We start from the raw sequence: 24362 nt of genomic DNA, 5'->3' as shown, positions 1-24362 counted from the left end.
CTTTGGCCATCTCTGCCAGCTCCATCCATTCTTTCACTCTGGGGATCGGTGTATCTTTATGCATATAAAGTCTCATACCGATCCTTCCAAGCCAGTGGTGCCGTCACCACGGCTTGTGGCAGTGAGTTCCACAGGTTAACAAGGTACTCTTGCCTTGTATAAAATATGCAAACCGATTGGCAACTCAGCCCCAACCTACATCTAGCCATTGTTAGCAGGCGATCAACATGGCAGTGTGTTTGGGCCGAGGTTTCCTGTGGCAGTCAGCCACACCTGTTGCATAAATTCTGCCTAGTCAGCAAAATGAAATTCAATGAGCTGTACACAATTCTCTCTAGGTGTCCTAATGGAACAATAACGTAAGTAGGAGCCAGCCGGGTGCTGCAGCTGCCAAAAAAGCCAACGCAATCCTAGGCTGCATTAACAGAGGGATAGAATCAGGATCAGGTGAAGCGTTAATCCCGCTTCACAAGGCCTTGGCGAGGCCACACTTGGAATCCGGCATCCAGTTTTCGTCGCCACGATGTAAAAAAAAAGAGGTTGAGACTCTAGAAAGAGTGCAGAGAAGAGCAACAAAGATGATCAGGGGGCTGGAGGCTAAAACATATCAAGAACGGTTGCTGGAATTGGATATATCTAATTTAATGAAGAGAAGGACCAGGGGGGACATAATAGCAGTCGTCCAATCTCTCAGGGGCTGCCCCAAAGAAGAGGGAGTCAAGCGATTCTCCAAAGCACCAAAAGGCAAGACAAGAATCAACGGATGGAAACTCATCAAAGAGAGAAGCAACCTGGAACTAAGGAAGAATTTCCTGACAGTGAGAAAAATTAACCCGTGGAACAACTTGCCACCAGAAGTTGTGGGTTCTCCAACACTGGAGGTTTTTAAGAAACGACTCTAGAACATAGAGTCCTCGGACTGGAAGGGACCTTGGAGGTCTTCTAGTCCAGCCCCCTTCTCGAGCAGGAGATCCTATACCACTGAACTCTATGTTCAAAAGTTAATAGGCAACACTCAGTCAGACCTTATATCGTAGTCAGTTAACAGGGAGATGGGTGGCATATAAATAAATTAATTAAATAGGTAAATAAAACACATTTGCATGCTCCGTGTTTTGGAGTTCTGCCCCCTTCAACCCCCTGGTTGGCTTGAGTGTGAACTTCATTTTTTTTCATTTCCCCTTCTGTTAGGGGTGTGTGTGTGTGTGTGTGTGTGTGTGTGTGTGTGTGTGTGTGTGTGTGTAAAAGAAACAGGCAGGAAAAAAAAATTTAGGATGTCCGTGAACGTGTTCCTGACGAGTGTCAGAGACGAGCAGAGCCAACGATTTATGCCTGCTGAGGCCATACTGTAAGTTTAGCAACATTCATATGTAAATCCAAGCAGAAGGGAACCACATGAAAAATACGGCTTCGAAACAGGGCTGAGATTGTTGTGCAATTGTGTAAACAACCTGCAACCATGAAGCAATTAACTTTCAGTTTGGTTAGGCTTTGGCCCTTCACGAAGGAGATGGGAACAATTGGGACCAATTTAAATAAATGAATGGAGAGGGAAGCCTTCGTTGTGCCACAAACAGATAATAAAACTTAAGTCCTTGATCTCGAAAAGGTGATACAGGCAGTCCTTTACTTATGACCACAATCGGGGCAGAATTTCCTTTCAACAACCTTTTCGCCACGGTTGTTAAGCAAAACCTGCAATTGGGTCGGCCATTAAGCGAACCCGGCTTGCTTGTCGGAAGTCGGCTGAGAAGGTTGCAAAAGGGGGAATCAAGTAATCCCCAGGATGCTGCAACCACGCTAAACACACACCAGTCGTCATCGCGCGACCACAGGCGCACTCTGACGGTCGTAAATGCGAGGACCGGGTCGTAAGTTGCCTTTTTTTTTCCAGCCCCGTCATATGTTCAAACGGTTGCTAAATGAATGGTTGTAAGTCGAGAATTATTTTTAACAAATTTTGTCTTCTGGTTCTCTGAGTTTGCCGAATACATTCTGCTGGACAATTCTAGACATCAGACATGTTAATTTACTCCAGGTTGAATTTGGATGCTTTCCTGTTTCATACACATCCCGGATGGCTTACCTGGCTACTAATTTTTTATTCATGCTTCCTTCCTCAAATTGCACTGAGCAAGCGATGCACCCTGAGTCGTAGAATTTGGCAAGGTGTCAAACGTGCACATTTAACATGCACGTTGCAAGTCTCTTCCCCCCCCCTTTTTTTTTTAAAAAAAGCAAGCTGCTGGTCCTCAGGGTGGGGGGGGGAAGGGAAAAAAAGAATGCAAACGTGAAGTTCTAAACGGGGAACTGGGGGCCTTTTGGGCGAGGCAGGCAATTTTGATCGCCTCGTGCATTTTCCTGGATTCTTTGATCCAGCCGATTTCCTGCCTGCTGAGGCTGGCGTAATTTTGCAAACCTGGCAGAGGGCACCCTGTCTTTCGCGCCTACCTGTAAGGGAGGTTGTAAGCAGAGAGAGAGAGAGAGAGAGAGAGAGAGAGAGGCTGGTGGAGCGCATGGCCTAATATGCAAGTGCCTTGGGTAGGGCCGGAGCAACTGTGTCGCGCACGCCTGCTAAATTTGGCGTGCAGTTTTGTGACATGACGGGGAAGCCTTGAAAAATGCCTCACGCCTTACCCTGCTCACCCTGCCCTGTGCTGAATCCCAAAACGCCGGTTTCCTCCGCTCCATAAATCATATCTTGATTTGGTTTTTAAAAAAGGCGCCGCCCTCTTTGCTCCAGGGTGCCGAGATAATTGCAAGGTACAGGTGTGTTTTTTCCCCTCTTCCTTCCTGATGTGGCTGTTAGAAGGCCGGTGGCATCCATCCTGGCAAGGCAGAAAGCTGAGGGCGCACCGCACAGCCGGCGAGGAACAAGGTACCTGCTGCAAACCCTGGCGAGGCAGAAGAGGCTGACAAACAGGAGATGGGACGGCAGGAAAATCCCTTGCAACCAAGAGATGTAGAAATCTAGCAAGTCAAGGCGAGCCTTCTCCCTGACACTCTACTTTTCTACTTGCAAGGATTTGGAGATTAATTTTGAGTAAGGGGAAAGGCGCTCGGCTGAGCCCAAACAGGCTGGGCTGAAATTATTCAGAGCAGTCATTTAAAATCAGCGGCAGAGTATTTAATGACTGATGCTAGTGGAGCTGCTCCAGATATCGTCAAATTAATTCTCTGCAAACCTAGTTTTTTTTAAAAACAGGGTGTGTGTTTTGTGCATTTGTGTGTATATGTGGAAGGAGGAGTAGATAGAATTCGATTTCAGGCATTTGATCCTCAAATTTGAAGCCTAATTGACACCAATGGGGTTCACTCTCCTGTTTTATTTAGATTTTTGTTTTGTGTGTGTGTGTGGTTTCTTTATTTGATTTATCAGGAACGTCCCTGTTGTGGACACAACTTTTTAAAACAACTGCTCAGGTGTTTCGGGGTTATACTGTAAAGCTGTATATGTTGGTTTTGTTGTTCAAGGTCCCCAGATGTGCAAATGTTACAAGGAACAAAACTGGTTTAATTTTTAGTCCTAATTTTTTTCCAAGCTTGACGGTTTGGGGATAAATCTATCCGCCAGCCTATCGATAGCTGGATATTCTGCAGGTAGTGCTCAACCTACGACCGCAATTGAGACAGGAAAAATTGTTGCTAAACGGTGTCGTTGTTAAATGGGGTGTCATGTGAGCACTCCCAATTTTAGAACTTTTTTTGATGCAGCCGTTAGTTGAATCCCCGGGGTTATTAAATGAGACATCACATTGCCTTTCCTTGTTGGAAGCTGACTTCTGGAAGGTTGTGAGTGATCCAGCACTGGAAGTTTTTAAGAAGAGATGGGACAACCATTTCTCTGAAATAGGGTTTCCTGCCTGAGCAGGGGGGGTTGGACTAGATGACCTCCAAGGTCCCTTCCAGCTCTGTTATTCTATTCTAAAGGGCGATCCGGTGACCTCGGGATGCTGCAACCATTGTAAATACGTGAGGGTTGCTAAGCTCCCGAATTTTGACCCTGTGACCTTGGGAAAGCTGCTGCGGTCGGTCGTAAGTGCGAAGGCCAAGTCGTAAGTCACAGAAATGTAGAAGTCTCTGTGACTTCGTAGAAATGTAATAAACAAACGAACAAGTCCCCTTTTTTCCCAGGCTGTTGCGACTTCAAGCAGCCTCTAAACAAATGGTTGTTAAGTCAAGGACTATTTATTTCTAAAGGGGACCAAAATCTCAAAAGAGGACGCAGTGGTCCAGTGCAATTCTTCTACTGCATCCCCCACTAATAATATGTTGTCTTCCCCCCCTTCCCCCCCCCAAAGGAAGAAAAAAATCATTGGTCAGCAAAATAAAATTAAATCACACGGAACAGGGAGGAAGAACTGAGAAGGGCCGAATGTAGCTTTGATGGAAAAGAAAATAATAATAATAATAATAATAATAATAATAATAATAATAATAATAATAATAATAATAATAATAATAATAATAATAATAATAATAATAATAATAATAATAATATAAAGTTGGAAGGGACTTTGGAGGTCATCTAGTCCAACCCCCTGCTCAGGCAGGAAATGCATACTGGGAAGAACGCTGGCTTTGCCCATTGTATTTATTTATTAGTTTTTATAGCTCACTTGCTTTTCGGGAAATCAAGGTGGCATAGGTAATACGCCTTCCTCTTATTTTTTTTTCCTAACAGAACAATCCTGCGAGGTAGCCTGGCTAATGTGCGTGTCAGAGAGAGAGAGAGAGAGAGAGAGAGAGAAAGAGAGAGGGAGGGAGAGGGAGGGAAGGGAAAGGAGTAGGGAGGGAGAGGGAGGGAGGGAGAGAGGGAGAAGGAAGGAGGGGAAGAGGGAGAGAAAGGGAGGGGGAGAGGGAGGGAGGAAGGGAGAGAAGGAGAGGGAGGAAAGAAGAGGGAAGGAGAGAGGGAGGGAGAGAGGGAGGAGGAGGGAGGGGGAGAGGGAGGGAGAGAAAGGGAGGAAAGGAGAGGGGTAGGGGAAGAGGGAGGAAGAGGGAAAAATAGGGAGAGAAGGAGAGGGAGGAAGGAAGAGAGGGAGGGAGAGGGGTAGGGGGAGAGGGAAGGAGAGAGGGAAGGGGAGAGGGAGAAGGAGGGAGGAGGAGAGGGAGGGAGAGAAAGGGAGGGAGGGAGAGGGGTAGGGAGAGGGAGGGAGGGAGGGAGGGAAGGGGAGAGGGAGGGAAGGGGGGGGGGGAGAGAGAGAGGAGGAACGGACCGACCCCAAATCTCCCTGGTTGCAGGTTTGCCTTGGAAATCAATTGTTATGAAAGCACAAGCTCCTTCAAACAAGCCAGGGGTCCCTTCACCAATTTAGCCTAAAACCTCCGAAATCAAAAATTGCTGTACACTCAAAAGCTGGGGCCGTGTGAGCTGCGCTCGCTCTCAAGTGGGCGTGGGCTGAGAAACCTGTGCAATCTGCATTTCAATGCAATCTGACCTCATCTCGCATTTTTATCCAAGAGGCACCACGACAAAAATGAGTTCTGTTCCCAAACCGGGGCTCAATGAGGCTTGCCACGACGCCCGGCCTTCTTCAAAATCGAAGCGACGCTAAACCTCTGTTCGATGCAGATCTCTGGAGAAGGGGCCTTGATTGATTCCTGAAAGTAGCGAGTGAAATAATAATGATGATGATGATGATGATGATGATGATGATGATGATGATGATGATGATGATGGAAGGAAAGAAGGAAGGAAGGAAGGAAGGAAGGAAGGAAGGAAGGAAGGAAGATGGAAGGAAAGAAGGAAGGAAGGAAGGAAGGAAGGAAGGAAGGAAGGAAGGAAGGAAGGAAGGAAGGAAGGAAGGAAGGAAGATAGGTTAGTAGAATAACAGAATAACAAAGTTGGAAGGGACCTTGGAGGTCATCTAGTCCAACCCCCTGCTCAGGCAGGAAACCCTATGCCATTTCGGACAAATGGCTGTCCAGTCTCTTCTTAAAAACTTCCAGTGTTGGAGCATTCACCGCTTCTGGTGGCAAGCTGTTCCACTGGTTAATTGTCCTCACTTTTAGGAAGTTTCTCCTTAGTTCTAGGTTGCTTCTCTCCTTGACTAGTTTCCATCCGTTGCTTCTTGTCCTGCCTTCAGGAGCTTTGGAGAATAGTTTGGCCTTTGCCCAGATAATATTTCGCTCGCTACTTTCGTGAACCAAGCAATGCCTTTTCTCCAGAGATCTGCAAGGCGTTGGCAAACAACGATGCCCACCAGACAGTCTGGAATGAGCATGCAGGGCAAAGAATAACACGGGGGGGATTCAAAACAAAACAGAACAGAAAGAGAGACTCTCCCCTTAACTGTATCCTTAAATAAATAAATAAATAAATAAATAAATAAATAAATAAATAAATAAATAAATAAATAAATAAATAAATAAATAAATAAATAAATAAATTAATAAAAATAAAAATAAAAATAAAAATAAAAATAAAAATAAAAATAAAAATAAAAATAAAAATAAAAATAAAAAAACCAGAATACCGAATCTGACCGACAGCCAAGGAAATTGACTGATTCACCCAAAGGGAATTGACAGGTCTGTGGGAATGCTCGGAGATCAGATTGGCTGTGGGTGGAAAACCATTGAGAGGAAAGTTTTGCGTAATTGCCAAGCGTGTCCGGACATCAAAGGCAATCTCTTTGGCTTAGTTTTACAGTTTGAAGGTGCCTCCCTCACCTGTTCGAAGCCAGCTCGTAAAGGACCAAACTGGGGGAGTTAAAAAATTCCGGGGCTCCAAGTTTCTGTGCCAAGACCTGCCTTGGATCCAGCTACCGTCTCGTTGGGACATGGAAAGCAGCAAAGGATTGCGTTTTTTAATCTCCTGCATTCTGATAGGTAAGCTGCATCTTCCGGATTTATTTCTTCGCCATGTCTCCATTTCTTCAATCTGGGGCTTTTCAAAACTTGGCAGCTTTGAGATGGGTGGACTTCAGTTCCCAGAATCCTCGGCCCGGCTTGCTTTCGGATGGGTAGATTTTGACCCCACCACCACCCCCGAATCCCCCCAGCTAATGTGTTTTGAGATGGGTGGATTTCCCCCAGTTAGCTTTGAGGGACTTCAAGTCCCAGAATCCTCCACCCAGTTTGCTTTAAGACATGTAGATTTCAGCTCCCAGATAAACCCCAACTAGCATGCTTCAAAATGGGTGGACTTCAACTTCCAGAATTCCCCAGCCATCATCCTGATTAGGGAATTCTGGGAGTTGAAGTTCCCCCCCCCCCACACACACACACCTTAAAATGGCCAAGTTTGAAAATTTTGGTTTAATAATTCTTGGATTCCCTTATTTGGTTGCAAACAAAACCCCGAAAGAGGAGCAAAAGGTTGGAACGGAATGGGGCCAAGACGCCCAAGGTCCTGTCTTAGGACAAGCAATAAAAAGGCTTACTTTCCGAGAAAGAGGGAGTGTGGAGTAGTGATTAGAGTGCTGGATTAGAAAGATTGGAGTCCACTTCCCTTTATCTCCCTCAAAAGGACTATTATGGAGAATATTGTTATTATGATTATGTTTGGTGCTTTTTCTCACTGGGAACTGAGAGACGGACCAGATACAGAGAATGTTAGACAGAGAATTATTTATTTATTTTATTTATTTTAATTCCATTTATATCCCGCCCTTCTCCGAAGACTCAGGGCGGCTTACAAGCTTAGCAGTAGCCTTCATTCTATGTATATGCCTGCTTATTAGGGCTTTCACACACACCCCAAAGCGGCATTATTACAAAATTATGAGTAAATAACTGAGGAATAACTCAATAGCTGCCCCTATTTTAAAGGATTAGTTATATTCAGACACTGACATTTTACTTGAATCCGCAGGCATTATATCGTAATTTTCCTTGCCCAGCCATTTTCCTTTCTTAATTTCTTTGCCATTGGGTAAATGAAAAAAGGAAAGAAAACCAACAAATCCTCTTTTGTTTTCTTTTTGAAAAGTTATGCTTCCCTTAAGTCAAATTCCTTGTGTGTCCAATCACACTTGGCCGATAAAGAATTCTATTCTATTCTATTCTATTCTATTCTATTCTATTTCTATTCTATTCTATTCTATTCTATTCTATTCTATTCTATTCTATTTTCTATTCTATTCTATTCTATTCTATTCTATTCTATTCTATTCTATTTTCTATTCTATTCTATTCTATTCTATTCTATTCTATTCTATTCTATTCTATTCTATTTTCTATTCTATTCTATTCTATTCTATTCTATTTTCTATTCTATTCTATTCTATTCTATTCTATTCTATTTTCTATTCTATTCTATTCTATTCTATTCTATTTTCTATTCTATTCTATTCTATTCTATTCTATTTTCTATTCTATTCTATTCTATTCTATTCTATTCTATTCTATTCTATTCTATTTTCTATTCTATTCTATTCTATTCTATTCTATTTTCTATTCTATTCTATTCTATTCTATTCTATTCTATTCTATTCTATTCTATTCTATTCTATTCTATTCTATTCTTGCTACGTTCCTTTTGTTTCCTTGGCAAGTGCACAAAATTTGTTTGTCTTGGCCTTTTTCCAAGACCTCTTGCAGCTTCCCAAATCTGTCCCTGTTAACCTTGCCCAAGTCAGCCAAGGTTAGCTAGATGTTGCCTCATTTCAACCGCCTCAGCTGCACGATATCAGATATCGCAATATTTGCCCACTCATTTTCTCCATCTCCAATCTGCCGGAGGTTGAACCGGAGGCAAAGCTACCGGCTCTGAGACCCTCACTGTATATAAATCCTTTCAATTGGGTTTTCCAGAATCGTCCAACAGATGAACTACGATTCACCCACAACAATCCATTTGGGTGGATTTTATTCCCCTCCTTTTTGTGACGTCAAATTCTGCTTTGTTGTTGCTGCCTCCAAACTTGCACTCCAGCCTCCCTGATTTGGTGAAGTGGGCCCAGTCAACCCCCACTTCCTTGCAGATGTTTCATGATCCAACGAGATCAGTGCTAGAGTGGGAGTGGGTTCGCACTGATAACGTTACCTAGCCGGGTCATGAAATGTTTGGAAGAAAACAACCCAGCTCAGAGAGCATCAAAGACACCACAATATTTCTCCTCCTCCTCCTCCTCCTCCTCCTCCTCCTCCTCCGATTCCATAATCCCCACTCCCTTCTAGCATGGATGGTGCAACCTAGCTGGCTTATGAAATGTCTGCAAGAAAATAAGCAAGCTCAGAGAGCACTAAGGACCCCACAGTCTCGTCCTCCTCCTCCTCCTCCTCCTCCTCCTCCTCCTCCTCCTCCTCCTCCTCCTCCTTCACTCCACAATCCCCATTCTCGTCTAGTTTGAGTAATGAAACATCTAAAAGAAAATAAGCAAGGTCAGAGAGCACTAAGGACCCCACAGTCCTCCTCCTCCTCCTCCTTCACTCCACAATCCCCATTCTCGTCTAGTTTGAGTAATGAAACATCTAAAAGAAAATAAGCAAGGTCAGAGAGCACTAAGGACCCCACAGTCCTCCTCCTCTTTACAATTCCCATTCCCGTCTAGCACGGATGAGGTTATCGAGTTGGGTAAATGAAACGTCTGCTCAGAAATCACCAAGATCTCCCAGTTTCAACCCTGAGCCACAAATATTCCCTTCCATTGTGATACTTACTTTAAAATTAACTCACGGAAACATAACGAACCAGGTTAAGTTTCGCTGGCATCTGGAAGCCGCAGAACAGCTTCCCTGCTACGGAGGAGAAAAATGACTAAGTTCCTGTAAACAAAGAGCTTTGCAAAGGGATACCCTGCCATCATCTTAATTATTAGACACAGCGGAGAAACGAGTTACAAGGCGATCGCTAATGATCGTTGCAAGGCTGGCATTTATCTTTATCGTCCGCCGAGATCTCACTTGTTGAAGCCTTGGATGACTAAGATGAACAAAACAATGCAGGCAGGAGATCCGCCACTTTTGACAAGCCGAGACCACAATCTCGACAGGCGTGGAGTTTTCTCCCTGGATTATTATTATTATTATTATTGGGGGGGACCAACAAAATAATTGGCATATTTGGGATAAGGTTTTAATTTTGCTGGGAAGCCCAGAAGTGATTTAGCTTTTAATGGAAAGGCGGGATTAAAAAAGAAAAAAAACCAACTTGGCCTCGTTTCAAAAGGCTTAAAAGGTATTTTTGGGGGAGGGTGGATGCTGGGAAGAGCGTAATTTTTTTTTCCTCGTGTGCTCGGTCTTCGGGAAGGTGAAAGGAAAGAATATAGGTATTCCTCATCTTGCGACAGTTCGTTCAGTGGCCATTCAAAGTTACCACAGTCTTGCCCAAAGGACCTAAGGATAGTTTTGCAGAGTTTCAACCCCGAGCTGCAAATATTCTCCTTCATAATTACGTCCGTTGCATCGTCCCCATCGTTGCATGATCAAAATTCAAACACTTGGCAACTGGCGTGTACTTAACACGGTTGCAGCGTCCTGGGGGTGGGGGCGGTCACGTGACCCCCTTTTGCAACCTCCCGACAAGCAAAGTCAATGGAGGAGCCGGATTCACTTGAGAAACGGGTGGCTAACTTATCAACTGCAGTAATTCGCTTAATAAAGTCATAAAATGGGGGGGCAAAACTCCCTTAACAAATGTCTCACTTAGCAACTCTTCGGTAGACCGCTTCTGAAGACCTTGCTTGCTCCCAGGCTGACGTCCGCCGCTACCTGGCTTGTTTATTATCTGGGAAAGAATAACACGGATTATGAAGAGGTGGGAGGAACACGTGAATACGGGAAGCTGTGAATACGTCACCAGCTTCTGTTTTCCATAAGTTCTCTAGCTGGTGGATTGGGGGAATTTAGACAGATGTACTTTATCTTAAAGGGACGCGGTGGCTCAGTGGGTTTGGACGCTGAGCTTGTCAATCAGAAGGTCGGCAGTTTGGCGGGTCGAATCCCGAGTGCCGCGTAACAGAGTGAGCGCTTGTTACTCGTCCCAGCTTCTGCCAACCTAGCAGTTCGAAAGCACGTAAAAACGCAAGGAGAAAAATAGGGACCACTCCGGTGGGAAGGTAACAGCGTTCCGTGCACCTTTGGCGTCTAGTCATGCTGGCCACGTGACCACGGAGACGTCCTCGGACAAGCGCTGGCTCTTCGGCTTTGAAACGGAGATGAGCACCGGCCCCTAGAGTCGGAAACGACTAGCACGCACGTGCGGGGGAACCTTTAACTTTACCTTTACTTTATCTTAATTTGATTATATTGCTTGATAACCAGGGTCATCTGTGGGGTGGGGTGAAGAGGGAGAGCTCAAATGATAAAATCTGGGTAGGGCACAATGATAGAAACTTTACTCCTTTTGTACATGCACAAAATTCTACATGGCACACCAGAATTTTGGTTTCGTTCAGAAAACCAAATCCTGCAGAAATTCTTGCTGGCCAGGATTTTCTGAATAGGCTGCTGATGCACCAATGGGGTTCACACAGCATGCAATACACCAACTCAAATGGCTCAGCACAACCCACAAACCACAGAGGAACAATGACACTGACGTGCCCTAAGCTCCGCCGAAGACGTAACCTAGCCTGCGAACGAAACGTTGGGAAACCAACCCACAAGCTCAGGAAACGAACCACCAGCCCCACAACCCACAATGCTCCAAGGGAGCGTGTGTGAAAACAGAACTGTGCTTACAGCCTGACTTCACCTTTCCTGTGCTTTGCCAGCCTGCAAAGATTGTAAAGGCAAGGAACGGTTGTCATGTTGCAAAGCGTTGCTAAACGCTTGGGGGTGCCGCTTGGGGGTGTGTGTGAAAGCCCTAATAAGCAGGCATATACATAGAATGAAGGCTACTGCTAAGCTTGTAAGCCGCCCTGAGTCTTCGGAGAAGGGCGGGATATAAATGGAATTAAAAAATAAAAATAAAAAAAACAACAATGAGGCAGTCGTTCGTCGAGGGCTATCTGTACGGAGGAACCCCCCAAGACGCGTGGGTGAATCAGGACCTGGAGAAATTCGGAATTTAAGTCCCTCCCCAAGGAAATGGGCAAAGGGGAGGGCAGTTGTGTTAGGAAATGCCGCTTTATTTTGGAGCCAATTTCATAGCGGGGTGTGATTTACAACCTCGTGTGTCTCCCTTTTCAGGTGCAGCTCTGGCTGTCAGGATTAATGAAGACGGACATAAAATCATTTACTTGCCTAAAGGGGAATCGGTAAAACTAGGGTGTCCCTTTTCTTCAGATCCCGAAGATAACACCCCAGATAACGATTGGGATATTCAGTGGAAGCAGGTGAAGCCAGGACCCTATCCCCAATATAATCCGGTAAGTCAGAGATGTGATTCTTTTTAGACTCCTCCATTAATTGCAATCCATATTGTCATCATGAATAGGATCCAGGTATTTTGTTCGTTTAGCGGCCGTTCAAAGTTACAACGTGACTTGTCCACTTTCCATTTCTGGAGTTAATTAAAAAATATGTATACATTTTCTTAATTGATTTTTCATCCGAAGTCAACGATGCCTGATCAAACTCAGTTTGTTCCTTATAAAATCCATACATTTCAACATCTCTGTCATGTCTACTTTGCATTTGTAAATGTCTCCACCATGCTAGTTTGATACCCTGATTTTCCAGTTCTTGTTTAGCTTTTAAATTTCCTTCAGAGTTTAGAATATCTCTATATGTCCAGATTTCTTTCAAAGTCCACTGAGTTTGGGTGTACAAATGCTTCCGTTGTTGACAACCACCCTGGTGGCTCAGTGGGTTAGGACGCTGAGCTTGTCAATCAGAAGGTCGGCAGTTTGGCGGGTCGAATCACGAGTGCCGCGTAGCAGAGTGAGCGCCTGTTACGCGTCCCAGCTTCTGCCAACCTAGCAGTTCGAAAGCATGTAAAAATGCAAGTAGAAAAATAGGGACCACTCCGGTGGGAAGGGAACAGCGCTCCATGCGCCTTTGGCGTCTAGTCATGCCGGCCACATGACCACGGAGACGTCCTCGGACAAGCGCTGGCTCTTCGGCTTTGAAACGGAGATGAGCACCGGCCCCTAGAGTCGGAAACGACTAGCACACATGTGCGGGGGAACCTTTACCTTTACCTTTATATGTCCAGATTTCTTTCAAAGTCCACTGAGTTTGGGTGTACAAATGCTTCCGTTGTTGACAACCACCCTGGAATTTTAAAATATATTTTACTTCTTATTTTCCCCCACGTTGTTATCAAAGCATTTCTAATACAGTGATTTTGAAAATACTTACGGATTTTGTTTTTCCCATACCAAAAAAAAGCGTGCCACCCCAACTGTAAGTCATGCCCCTCCAGATATAACAACCTTTTGTTTTTAAGAATTATCCATTCTTTTACCCATGTTAACACCGATGCTTGATAATACAGATCAAAATTCAGATGCTGGGCAACTGGCATGCACTTTTGACTGTTGCAGTGCCCTGGGGTCACGTGACCCCTTTGGCAGCCTTCTGACAAGCAAAGTCAATGGGGAAGCCGTGATACTAACCATGATACTAACTTAACAACTGCAGTGATCACTTAACAATTGAAGCAAGAAAGATCACGGCAAGACTGATTCAACAATGTCTCCACAATCTCGGAGTCAACTGTGGTCATAAGTCGAGATATAAAAGTATACAATAATTGGAATCATCACCAAGCCACCCAGAGTTGTTGGGCCCGAGCGATGGGCCTCGCAATTTAGTATGTTAACGAATAAAATTATGGCCCGCGCCAGGCTTTGAATCTCCCGTTTCAAAAAAGGAACAAAACCTACCCCGGGTTTTGAACCGTTCCTGCTAAAACAGGCTAGGAACCGATTTGCAAATACGGTGATTCTCTGGGTTCGGTGATAAGCGATAAGCGAGGGAGGGCGGCAAAAGCGCAGGCCGTCCAGACACTTGTGTACTCTTTTAAAACAGAGCAACGATAGGGAAGACAGGAAAAGGTGACATTTCCAGCCTCTTCGCTTTTGGCATCTGGTAATCTGCAATTTCAATTAGTTCATTATCATTTCAGGGTTTGCGATAAACATGGGTGGACTGTGAATTATCTCAATGCTGGGGAATCTTCTGGAAATACCTCAGCTGCAGAATGTTGAATCAGGCATTACCTGTTGCCCGGAATTTATTTATTTATTTATTTATTTATTTATTTATTTATTTATTTATTTATTTATTTATTTATTTATTTATTTATTTATTTATTAATTTATCTATCTATCTATCTATCTATCTATCTATCTATCTATCTATCTATCTATCTATCTATCTATCATCTTTTGGACTCATGAGGACTAGCCGCTTGGATCTTGCGTCCGGTCACCAAAACTCATCCAGCACAGTGCCTTTTCCTTTCCCTTATTCTCCTCTGATATTTTTTTTTTGATTTTTTTTTTTTGCCAGCTCCTGGGTTACCACGACCACCGTATCATCTACCCGGGACCCCCTGATCTCCAGAAGCGAGTGGGCTTCATCTCCTCCAATCCCAGCCTCTACGACGCCTCCATGCAACTCCGCGACCTGCAGGTTAGCGACTCCGCCACGTATGAGTGCACGGTGAAGAAAACCACGGAAGCTACCCGCAAAGTGACCATCACCGTTCAAGGTAAGGCCCAGCGACAGTCGTAAGTCTGAGGACCGGTCGCTTTTTTCAGGGCCTTCCCACTTCCTTCCTTCCCTCTCTCTCTCTCTCTCTCTCTCTCTCTCCTTTCCTACCCACTTCCTTCCTTTCTTCCTTCTCTCTCTCTTTCTTTCTCTCTCTCATTTCCTACCCACCCCCACTCTTCCTTCCTTCCTCCCTTCCTCCCTCCCTCCCTCCCTCCTTTCCTTGAACGTATTTCTACAAGCAGTCCTCAATTTACAGCCATCCCTTTGGCGAGCATTCGAAGTTACAACGGTCCTGAAAAAAGTGACTTACAACCTGTCCTCCCACTTACGACTGTTGCCGCCTCCGGGGCTTGTGTGATCTCTATCCATGAGACCCTGGATAAGCAAGGTCGATTAGCTTTGCTTCGTGACCGCGTGGCGTCCTTAACTGAGTCATTCGCTTAACAACCGTGGGCTCCCCCCACCAAAAAAAAAGCCGTAAAATGGGGCACACGGCTCACTTGAAAGCAGCTTTGTTTAACGGTGGAAATCCTGGTCATAAGTCGAGGACCACCTGTACTCAGTTTCTCAGTTGCAAAGAGAAAGGGGCGCTGGGCAGCGAATGTTTATCAAAAGAATTTCCGCAATTGGTCTGAAATGGGTCTAGGGCAGGGGTAGGCAACCTCGGCTCTTTTATGACTCATGGACTTCAACTCCCAGAATTCCTGAGCCAGCTTGGCTGGCTCAGGAATTCTGGGAGTTGAAGTCCATGAGTCATAAAAGAGCCGAGGTTGCCTACCCCTGGTCTAGGGTTTCCTGCCTGAGCAGGGGGTTGGACTAGATGACCTCCAGGGTCCCTTCCAACATCATCATCATTGTCATGATGATGATGATGATGATGATGATGATGATGATGACGATAGAGCAAAGCCACGGGGTCTTGTGTGGGGCAGCAGCCATATTAACAAAAGGCCCCAGACCCCCAAATTAGAAAAATCTAACGGGTTTATTTTCTCTGCTCACCTACCCAGAAAAACCAGCCCATCCTCGTTGCTGGATCATTGGTGAGGTCGTCTATGGGGGGGACGTCACCCTTCGCTGCTTAACTTCCACGGGAACCCCGCCGCTCAGCTACCACTGGACCATGGCAAACAGCAATTACGGCGACTGGATGCCCTCAGCCAGTGAGTGTCAGCCTTCCTCTAGCTACTCCTTGGGGCGGTCGGGAGCCAAAGGAGAAATCAGCCGTGAGCATAGACATCCAGCTTACGGAACGCCCTGCCACTAGATGGGAGAATGGGAGAAACACGACAGAGAGGGCGCAGAGATCTGGGCAGAGGTATTAGCTGGCATAAGCTGAGCTTCTGTACTCCGGAGAAGTCTACCCCTAAGGGTTAGATTCCAGGGGCAAAGGAGACACCCGTGATTGCCCCAGGCGACTCTATCCTGGTTAGAGGCTGTTTGGAATACTCTGTCCAGTTTTGGACACGCTGGAATGAAAAGGTCAGGGACAACCTGGGGGGGGCGGGGAGGAGTCGAAAAACAAGCCAAACCAGGTTGAAAGATCTGGACTGTAACTCTGTGGAAGAGGGGATTGAAGGAAGAGAGACGGTCCCAAGCTTTAAATGGTCCCACATAGCAAAGGAAGTGGGTTTATTTATTTCCCCAGGGTCAGAACTGATGGATGAAAACTACAGAGAGGGAAGATTAGGGTAGTTGAGGAACAGGCTGCTACATGAACGTGAGGTCTGTTTACGCAGAGTTTGGAGACAGATGCTCTCTCAACCTTTGCAGGTTTAAGTTGAATGGACTTCAACTCCCAGAAATCCGTAGCCAGAATGCTTTAAGATGGGCAAACTTCAACTCCCAGAATCCCCCAGCTAGCATGCTTTAAGCTGGGTGGGCTTCAACTCCTAGAATCCCCCAGCTAGCATGCTTTAAGATGGGTGGGCTTCAACTCCCAGAATCCCCCAGCCAACATGAACACACTCCACGTGTGGATGGAAATCTATCTGTACATGCTCAGGAGCAGTGGTTTAATACCACGATTTTTATTTTTATTTTTATTTTAAAAAAAACCCAGATCCAACCTCTTGGCTCCCGCAACTCTGTATAACTCTCGTGTCTCCGTCCTTCAGGTCTCACTCCAGGGGATCTCCAGATCCGTGATCTGTGCGACGACCACGTGGGGATCTACGAGTGCAGCGTGGGCAATAACGTCGGCGTGGCTTATTGCTCTGTGGAAATTCAGTTTGGAGGAGGTAAGGCCTGGCGAAGTTTCCATCCCGGAGACACAACTGCTCAGAAGATACAGTATAGTGCAGGGGTCTTCAAACTGGGCCCTTTGGTGACTTGTGGACTTCAACTCCCAGAATTCCTCAGCCAGGCTGAGGAATTCTGGGAGTTGAAGTCCATAAGTCATGAAAGGGCCCAGTTGGAAGACCCCGGGGGAAATATCTTTCATCCTGGTGCATTCCCAGTGCTAACCGTTTGATGTTATCGTACTCATTCATATTGTTGCTATTGTTGCTACTATAATGGTTCTGTGTCTTTTTAATGATGAGTAGATGAGGTAAGTAAACCATTTATTGACTGGAAGGGTGTGTAAGCCCCATTGAAGGAAAAATCTTCATTTGGGTCCAGTCCAAGCTGGGAATCAACTACACCCTTCTTCCTAAAGCTGTCTCCATGTTGCCTATTCCCGGCTTGGACTGGACAATCTTCATCATCCCCAGTAAATGAAAAACTGGCTTTAGTGGGAAAGCCTTCAGGAATTGTGGAGCCATACTTGTTACTGTAATTTTAATGTTTAAAAGTAATAGAATATTCATTATTTTAATATCAATAAACTGCTTAAAGTCCACACACACACACACACACACACACACAAGAAGAAGATACGGTACAGGTCATCCTTAACTTACAAGCACCATTTAGGTTGCTAAGTGAAACATTTATTAAGGGAGTTTTGCCCCGTTTTCTCGCCACTGTCCTTAAGTGAATTGTTGCAATTGCTAAGTTAGTCACGCGGCTGTTAAGCGAATCTGGCTTCCCCTCTTGACTTTGCTCGCCCGAAGGTCGCGAAGGGGGAAATCACGTGACTCTGCGACCATCATAAATAGGAACCGGTTGCCAAGCATCTGAATGTTGATCACATGACCCTGGGGAACGCTGCAACGGGTGCTCAGTGTGAATCGCGGCCGTGAGCCACCTTTGTAAGGGCCGTCGTAACTCCGAAAGGTCACTAAACGAGCCGTGGCAAGCCGAGGACCACCTGGGCTGAAAAAAAGTGACTGCCGACCACTTGTCACACTTAACGGCCGTCCCAGGGGATCAAAAGTCGATCCCGTTGGCGCCTGGCACGGACTTACAGACTTACAGGTCGTCCGTGACCTTCGCCGGTGACCTTTTCAAGGGCTGCGGTAAGCCCGAACGGTCACTCCGCCGCCGGCGGTAAGTGGCGGGCTAGCTTGCAGTCCTACCCTGCAGGGCTGTCGTGGCCAAAAAGACCGGTCTGGTTACGCTGAAGGCCCCCCCCCCCGTTTCCCGTCTTGGCTTTGCTGCAGGTTGGGGCCGAGGCTGGATCATCGCGGGCTCCGTGATCATCGCGCTGCTGTCCGCGGCGCTCATCATCGGGGGCGTGATCTGGTGCTGCTGGTGCTGCTGGGGCAAAGCGGGGGGCTGCTGTGGGGACCAGTGCCCCAGCTGCTACTGCGGGAAGGACTACTGCTGGGACTGCTGCTGCAACTTCGGCTCCGAGGGTCCCGAGACGCATCAGCAGTATTCCCAGACGAAGGCCAGCGACATCTGGTGAGCCTCTCGGCCCTGGGGAGGGGGCAGGGGGGTCTGGGGACCCAGGAGCCCCACCGGGCCGGCAGAGTTCCTGTCTTCTGGTCTGCACTGGACCGAACGCTCTTTCCCGGGGGTCCAGGATGTCCTCCCGTCTCTTTCTCTCCTCCTTTTTTTTTTAACCTTCTTCCCTCCTTCATTTCCTCACTTCTTTCCAAATTGCTCTCTTCCTTCCTTCCCTCCCGGATTCTTTCCTTCCTCTTCTCCTCCTTCCCTCCCTCCCTCCCTTCTTTCTCTTTCTTCTCCTTCCTTCCTTCTTTCTTTCTCTCATTTTCCTTTCTTTCTCTCATCCCTTCCTTCCTTCCTTCTTTTTCCTTCTTCCCTCCCTCATTTTACTTCCCCTTCGTTCCAAATTGCTTCCTTCCTTCCCTCCTCCCTCCCTTCACTTTCTCTCCTTCCTTCCTTCCTTCCTTCTTTTTCCTTCTTCCCTCCCTCCCTCATTTCCTCACTTCCCCTTCCTTCCCAATGGCTTCCTTCCCTTCCTCCTCCCTCCCTCCCTCCCTCCCATTCTCTCCCTCTGTCCTCTCTCCCTCCCTCCTTTCCTTGCATCCCAATTCCTTCCTTCCTTCCCCCTCCCTCCCTCCTTCTTCGCTCCCCCCCTTCTTCTTCCCTCTTTCCTCCCTCCCTCCCTCCCTTTTTTCTCTCCTCCATCAACTCAATTCCCTTCAGGAAGCGCTATTTTGGAGCTCACTTTCTGGGTGCCTTGCCAATGGGAGTTGTAGTCCCCTCTTGGGAGGGGGCTGGGCTGAAAAAGGCTGCCCGAGGATGAGCTACAGTCGCCGCCTCGTCCGTGGTGTGAGCTGCAGCCTCACACTGGCCTTAGCAAAACAGAGAGACATCCTGGCTTAACCAACGCACCCATTCAGATCCCAAGCCAAGACGGGAAATCTTTTCAAGGATCCACTTCAATCTAGTCTAGCATATTTCTACAACGTGCCCGGCTTGGACAATCCTTTTTTTTTTTTTGCTTCTTAACCCCAATTCCCACAGCCATAAATATTCCAGTGCCAGGGAGAAATTAACACATGGGTGAATAATATAATCATATCCAGAGAGACATTTTCTTTAGAAATAAGGAGAGACATCTACGGTGACTGGCCCCGAAGGAAGGAAGGAAGGACAGACAGATACAAAAGTGTGGAATAAACAGATGAATAATAAAAGTAATTAGGTTGCTATGGCCCGCAGGCAAGGAAGAGTAGAACCTACGTTCGTAAATCACGGTTCCTGTTTCACCGTTTCCTCCTAATTCTTGCATGCTCCACAAAGGGACCCATTAGCAAAATTAAATTTCCTTCTTCTGAGAGAATATAATGGGCACCTGGCAAGATACGCTGTTTATTTTTTTATTTTTATTTTTTTGCAGCGATAGGCATTCTCTTTAGGCACAAATGTGCAGGTTGAATTGGGGAACAACCTTTGCCCCGTGGCAGCATACCTGCCTTTAAAGGTGTGTCACTTCCAGCACCGGAAGGCAACAAAGGAGATTGGTAACAGCAGTGCTTATTTTGTAAAAGAAAAAGGTGCCGGAATTCACACATGTCATACAACCCGCCTTGCCTATCCTACAAGGTTCCATCCAAAAAAGGTGCCGGAACTCCGTTCTGAGCGTTCGATGAGAAAAAAAGCCCTGGGTAAGAGCAAAGATGAGGAGTAGGATTTGTGGAACTCACACTCCCGCACGAGGTGTGGAAAGATCAGCGAGCTGGAATCCGAATCCAGGCCAGTCGGCTGCTTTTTTATATTCTTATGACTCCTTCTGACTTTATTCGTTCGATTTATAGCCTAAGTTCTTTTTTTAAGAACAAAAAAAGCTTGGTCCTAGTTAGGAGAGGAGACGGGAGGGGAGGAGAGAGGAAGGAAGGAAGGAAGGAAGGAAGGAAGGAAGGAAGGAAGGAAGGAAGGAAGGAAGGAAGGAAGGAAAGAAGGAAGGAAGGAAGGAAGGAAGGAAGGAAGGAAGGAAGGAAGGAAGGAAGGAAGGAAGGAAGGACAACCAAGTTGAGTCCATCACTCTCCCACAACTAGGGTTGAAACTGGGTCTCCGTAACCCTAATTCGGACCTTAACTATTGTGCAAGCTTTGCACCCTTGTTGCATAAAGAGGAAACGGCAAAGAGGAAGAGATTTATGGACTTCCTTGCTAGTTCCAAAAATTATTTCCCTCTTCTCCGTCCCAGACAGGTGAGGCAGGAGGCCAATTCTGGCAGCTGCAAAATCTCTAGAAGCCAGCAAATGCTGAGGCAGGAGTCCTCTCCCCCCCCCCATCCGCCGCACCTCAAAACCCCAGACGCTTCTCGCACAGCCAGGATCCCTTGGGGGGGGGGTGTGTCCCAGAAATAACTTCCAAGGGAAACGTCAGTGGGGATAGAGGAGAAAGTGGCAGTCTGAGGATGTAATGGAGCATCCTGAAGAGAGGCCCAGGTCCCTGGCTGGCACCGGAAGACATATTAGATTCTAATATTTTCAGGCCGTTCCCACGTACTTCTGCTCTTCCTGAAGTGTTTTGCTCCTTCCTGTTTGCGCTCCTTTCTCTTTCTCGACTGATCGTTACCCTTTCCCCCCCCCCCATATCTTTTCTCTCCCTGGAATGACCACGTTCCTTTGTCCTGCCTGGGTGGACCGTGGTCCTTTTCCTTCCCTGGATTGATCCTGGTCCTTTTTCACCCTGGATTGATCCTGGTCCTTTCCACCCTGGATTGATCCTGGTCCTTTTCCACCCTGGATTGATCCTGGTCCTTTTCCATCCTGGATTGATCCTGGTCCTTTTCCACCCTGGATTGATCCTGGTCCTTTTCCACCCTGGATTGATCCTGGTCCTTTTCCACCCTGGATTGATCCTGGTCCTTTTCCACCCTGGATTGATCCTGGTCCTTTTCCACCCTGGATTGATCCTGGTCCTTTTTCACCCTGGATTGATCCTGGTCCTTTTCCACCCTGGATTGATCCTGGTCCTTTTCCACCCTGGATTGATCCTGGTCCTTTTCCACCCTGGATTGATCCTGGTCCTTTCCACCCTGGATTGATCCTGGTCCTTTTCCACCCTGGATTGATCCTGGTCCTTTTCCACCCTGGATTGATCCTGGTCCTTTTCCACCCTGGATTGATCCTGGTCCTTTCCACCCTGGATTGATCCTGGTCCTTTTCCACCCTGGATTGATCCTGGTCCTTTTTCACCCTGGATTGATCCTGGTCCTTTTCCTTCCCTGGATTGATCCTGATCCTTTTCCTTCCCTCGATTGACCATGTTCTTTTCTCTCCCTGGAGTGACCGTGGTCCTTCCACTTCCTGGATTGCCCACCGTCCTTTCCCTCCCTCGACTGACCAAGCGTCCTTCCTTCTTCGGCCCCCCTTTCTCTGCCTGCACTGACCATGCTCCTTCCCGCTCCAGCGTGGACGCTGATGCCCCCCACAGCCGACCTTGCAGCCAGGCCATCAGCCGGGCCAGCAGCCTCCACTCCTTGCTGGGCTATCAAACGAAGGGCATCCAGTATTCCCAAGGCCGCAAGTACACCCCTCCCATCGTCCAGGTCAAGATGAGCTCTCCTCCGGACAGTGACGTCAGCGTGGTTCTGCCTCTCGAAATCCCTTCGCCCCCCGATTCGGAACAAGGCGAGATCTCCGAGCCTTACTACCCCCAAAAAGCCAGCAGCGTCTACCCCGACCAGGATCCTTGTTGCGATCAGATCAAAGTCGACAACGTCAAGGGGTCACGCTCCCAAATCTACTGTGAGCCCCACAATTACACCTCGGCTTGCTCGGATCCCACCGGGCTTCGTTGGAAGGATGGAAACAGCCGGCAGTATAAGAGTACGGTCCTCATGATGCGGTCCTCAAGCAGGGACGGCCTCTTGATATGAGCCGGAGATGGATTAGCAAACAGGGAAGGGGAAGGCGAGAAAGCCTGACTCTCTTTTCTTCTCCCTCCAGACATCCCCACCCCATGAACCAGGATGCAGGCCAGCCCTTCGCTCCCAAGGGGTGACGGATCAGGGTTTTCACGCCAAAAGGCGGCAGACGTGGCCTGCAAAGTCACCCTAAATTTTGCCATTTATTTACCGAGTCTCCATAGGGATGAGCCAGCCTGCTAAGAAGAAAAGATCCTTCTGGGCAATTTTGGCAACAGTAGAATAGAATAACAGGGTTGGAAGGGACCTCAGAGGTCATCCAGTCCAACCCCCTGCTCCAGCAGGAAGCCATTCCAGACAAAGGGCTGTCTAGCCTCTTCTTAAAAACCTCCAGTGATGGAGCACCCACAACTCCAGATTCCCAGATCATTTTGATCCGGAGTGATCTGGGGAATCCAACAAGTTCGCTATCCTTTAAATATTAGCCCCGCTGCACAGAAGCCATGGGTCGAAAAAACGCCGAGGGTGATGTTTAAAGGATCGAGCAATGATTGCAAGAGCGAAAATATAATAATACGCGCGATTTTGTCCGTGTCTACTCCCAAAGTAAGCCTGCATCGAATATTATTTAATCCAGGCAAAGGTGCCCCAATGTGAACAGATTGTTCATGTTGGATTCCTGCCTGCTTTGGCGCATCCCCTAAGGAGCGAAGGTTTTCCCTTCCAAAACCTAGAAAAATTGCATTTATTTGCTTTTTAACCGAAAGCCTGGAGCCCAACCTGTGTTTTTCTCACAAAAGAGCGACAATCCCTTGTTAGCAAATTCGGAGCGAGAAAAACACTATTTGCCTCAAGGCAGCCCACAAGCGTTCAGAGAAGATTTAAGCGTTAGAAAAACATAATATATGTTAAACGCACTTGATCATTGGAGAGCAACCTTGCTAAAGATTTGCCTGGCTCTCTTAGCAACATTTTTTTTTAAGAAAAAAAGAAAAAAGACTTTAGGTAAAAAAAAACACGGTAGCAGGCGTGAAAAACAGCGGTATTAATTCAAAATTAATATTACTATTCCAGCATTGCAGTTGAAGAATCTTGTCCTGAGGACATTTTATACTACAATGCAAAAACAGGCTTAGCTAATAAGCCCTGTTCAAAAGTAGATTGTTGGATTTCAATTTTTTTTTCCAAGTCTGTTCATAAAAAAAGAAAAAGAAAAAAAAATCCCCAGAATGCATCACGTAAAAAAAAACAACAACTCTAAAAAGTACTGCTACATTTTTTTTTCCTTTTTAAAAAAGCTTATCATGAAACTACGGTACACAGTTTGAAAAACTCTGAACTAGATTACTCTAAATTTATAGCTGCCGGCATGTTTTATTTTTTTTTATTTTTTCCTTCTTAGCATTTTCCCACAATTTCTGGTTCTCTTTTTGTGGGGGGGGATCCATAAGTGTTAGAATAGAACAGAATAGAATAGAATAGAATAGAGTTGGAAGGGACCTCGGAGGTCTTCTAGTCCAGCCCCCTGCTCAAGTGTTGATCCATTACCCCTTGCAAAATCAAAGTCAGGATCTCAAATCTGGCCCTAGAGCAAAATTCATTTGTCCATACTTGCCCAAACTGGATTATTTGAGTAGCTGCCTCTGGAAATAAAAAAGAGGAAAATTGCCTACTAGCCTTTGAATCAGACAAAAATGCATTTGATGGGTAGAAAGATTCAATGCTTCCAACTTGGTGTGGTTTACACCACGTTGTTTCTTCCTATTCTGAAAAATGTGGGGCAGTCCAAAACAGAGCTAGCGGTTGTAAAATTCGTCCAATCTATCTGAAAATTGCTGAATTTGCACCAGTGATGGAGAAAGAGAAGAATTAGTGGATATATGACTTATCTGCTGGATTATCCGCCAGTCTGGGGAAGCTATAATTGGGTTGAAAGATTTGTCGTAAAGAAATTCCAAGAATGGGCAATTTACATATATAAATGCCGGACTGCTTTTAAGTCCATTGTTTACATGTGGATCTTTCCTTCCTTCCTTCCTTTCTTTCTTTTTTTTCCTTTTTCTTTCTTTCTGTTTTATAAGACACTGTACAGGGACCGCAAAATCTCTCGCCAGACAGAACAGGCAAGCACCCATTTCTC

The 24362-nt window shown here is 46.3% G+C and overlaps 1 protein-coding gene across 1 annotated transcript; it reads left to right on the top strand.

The window, feature by feature from the left end:
* Positions 1-1274: 1274 nt before the first annotated feature.
* LOC308675609 (V-set and immunoglobulin domain-containing protein 8-like) lies at positions 1275-22234 on the top strand (the record flags this gene model as incomplete). The annotated part of the gene is given in 9 exon segments (XM_081341053.1): positions 1275-1348; positions 6696-6775; positions 6778-6831; positions 12079-12257; positions 14347-14548; positions 15561-15713; positions 16668-16790; positions 18096-18339; positions 21766-22234. Coding segments are annotated over 9 exon segments (1578 nt in total).
* Positions 22235-24362: the final 2128 nt, after the last annotated feature.

This window comes from Vipera berus (genome assembly GCF_964194415.1).
Source record: "Vipera berus genome assembly, chromosome: 16".
Taxonomy (NCBI): Eukaryota; Metazoa; Chordata; class Lepidosauria; order Squamata; family Viperidae; genus Vipera; species Vipera berus.
The sequence above is the reverse complement of the archived record's forward strand: the minus strand, read 5'-3'. Positions and strand labels throughout refer to the sequence as shown.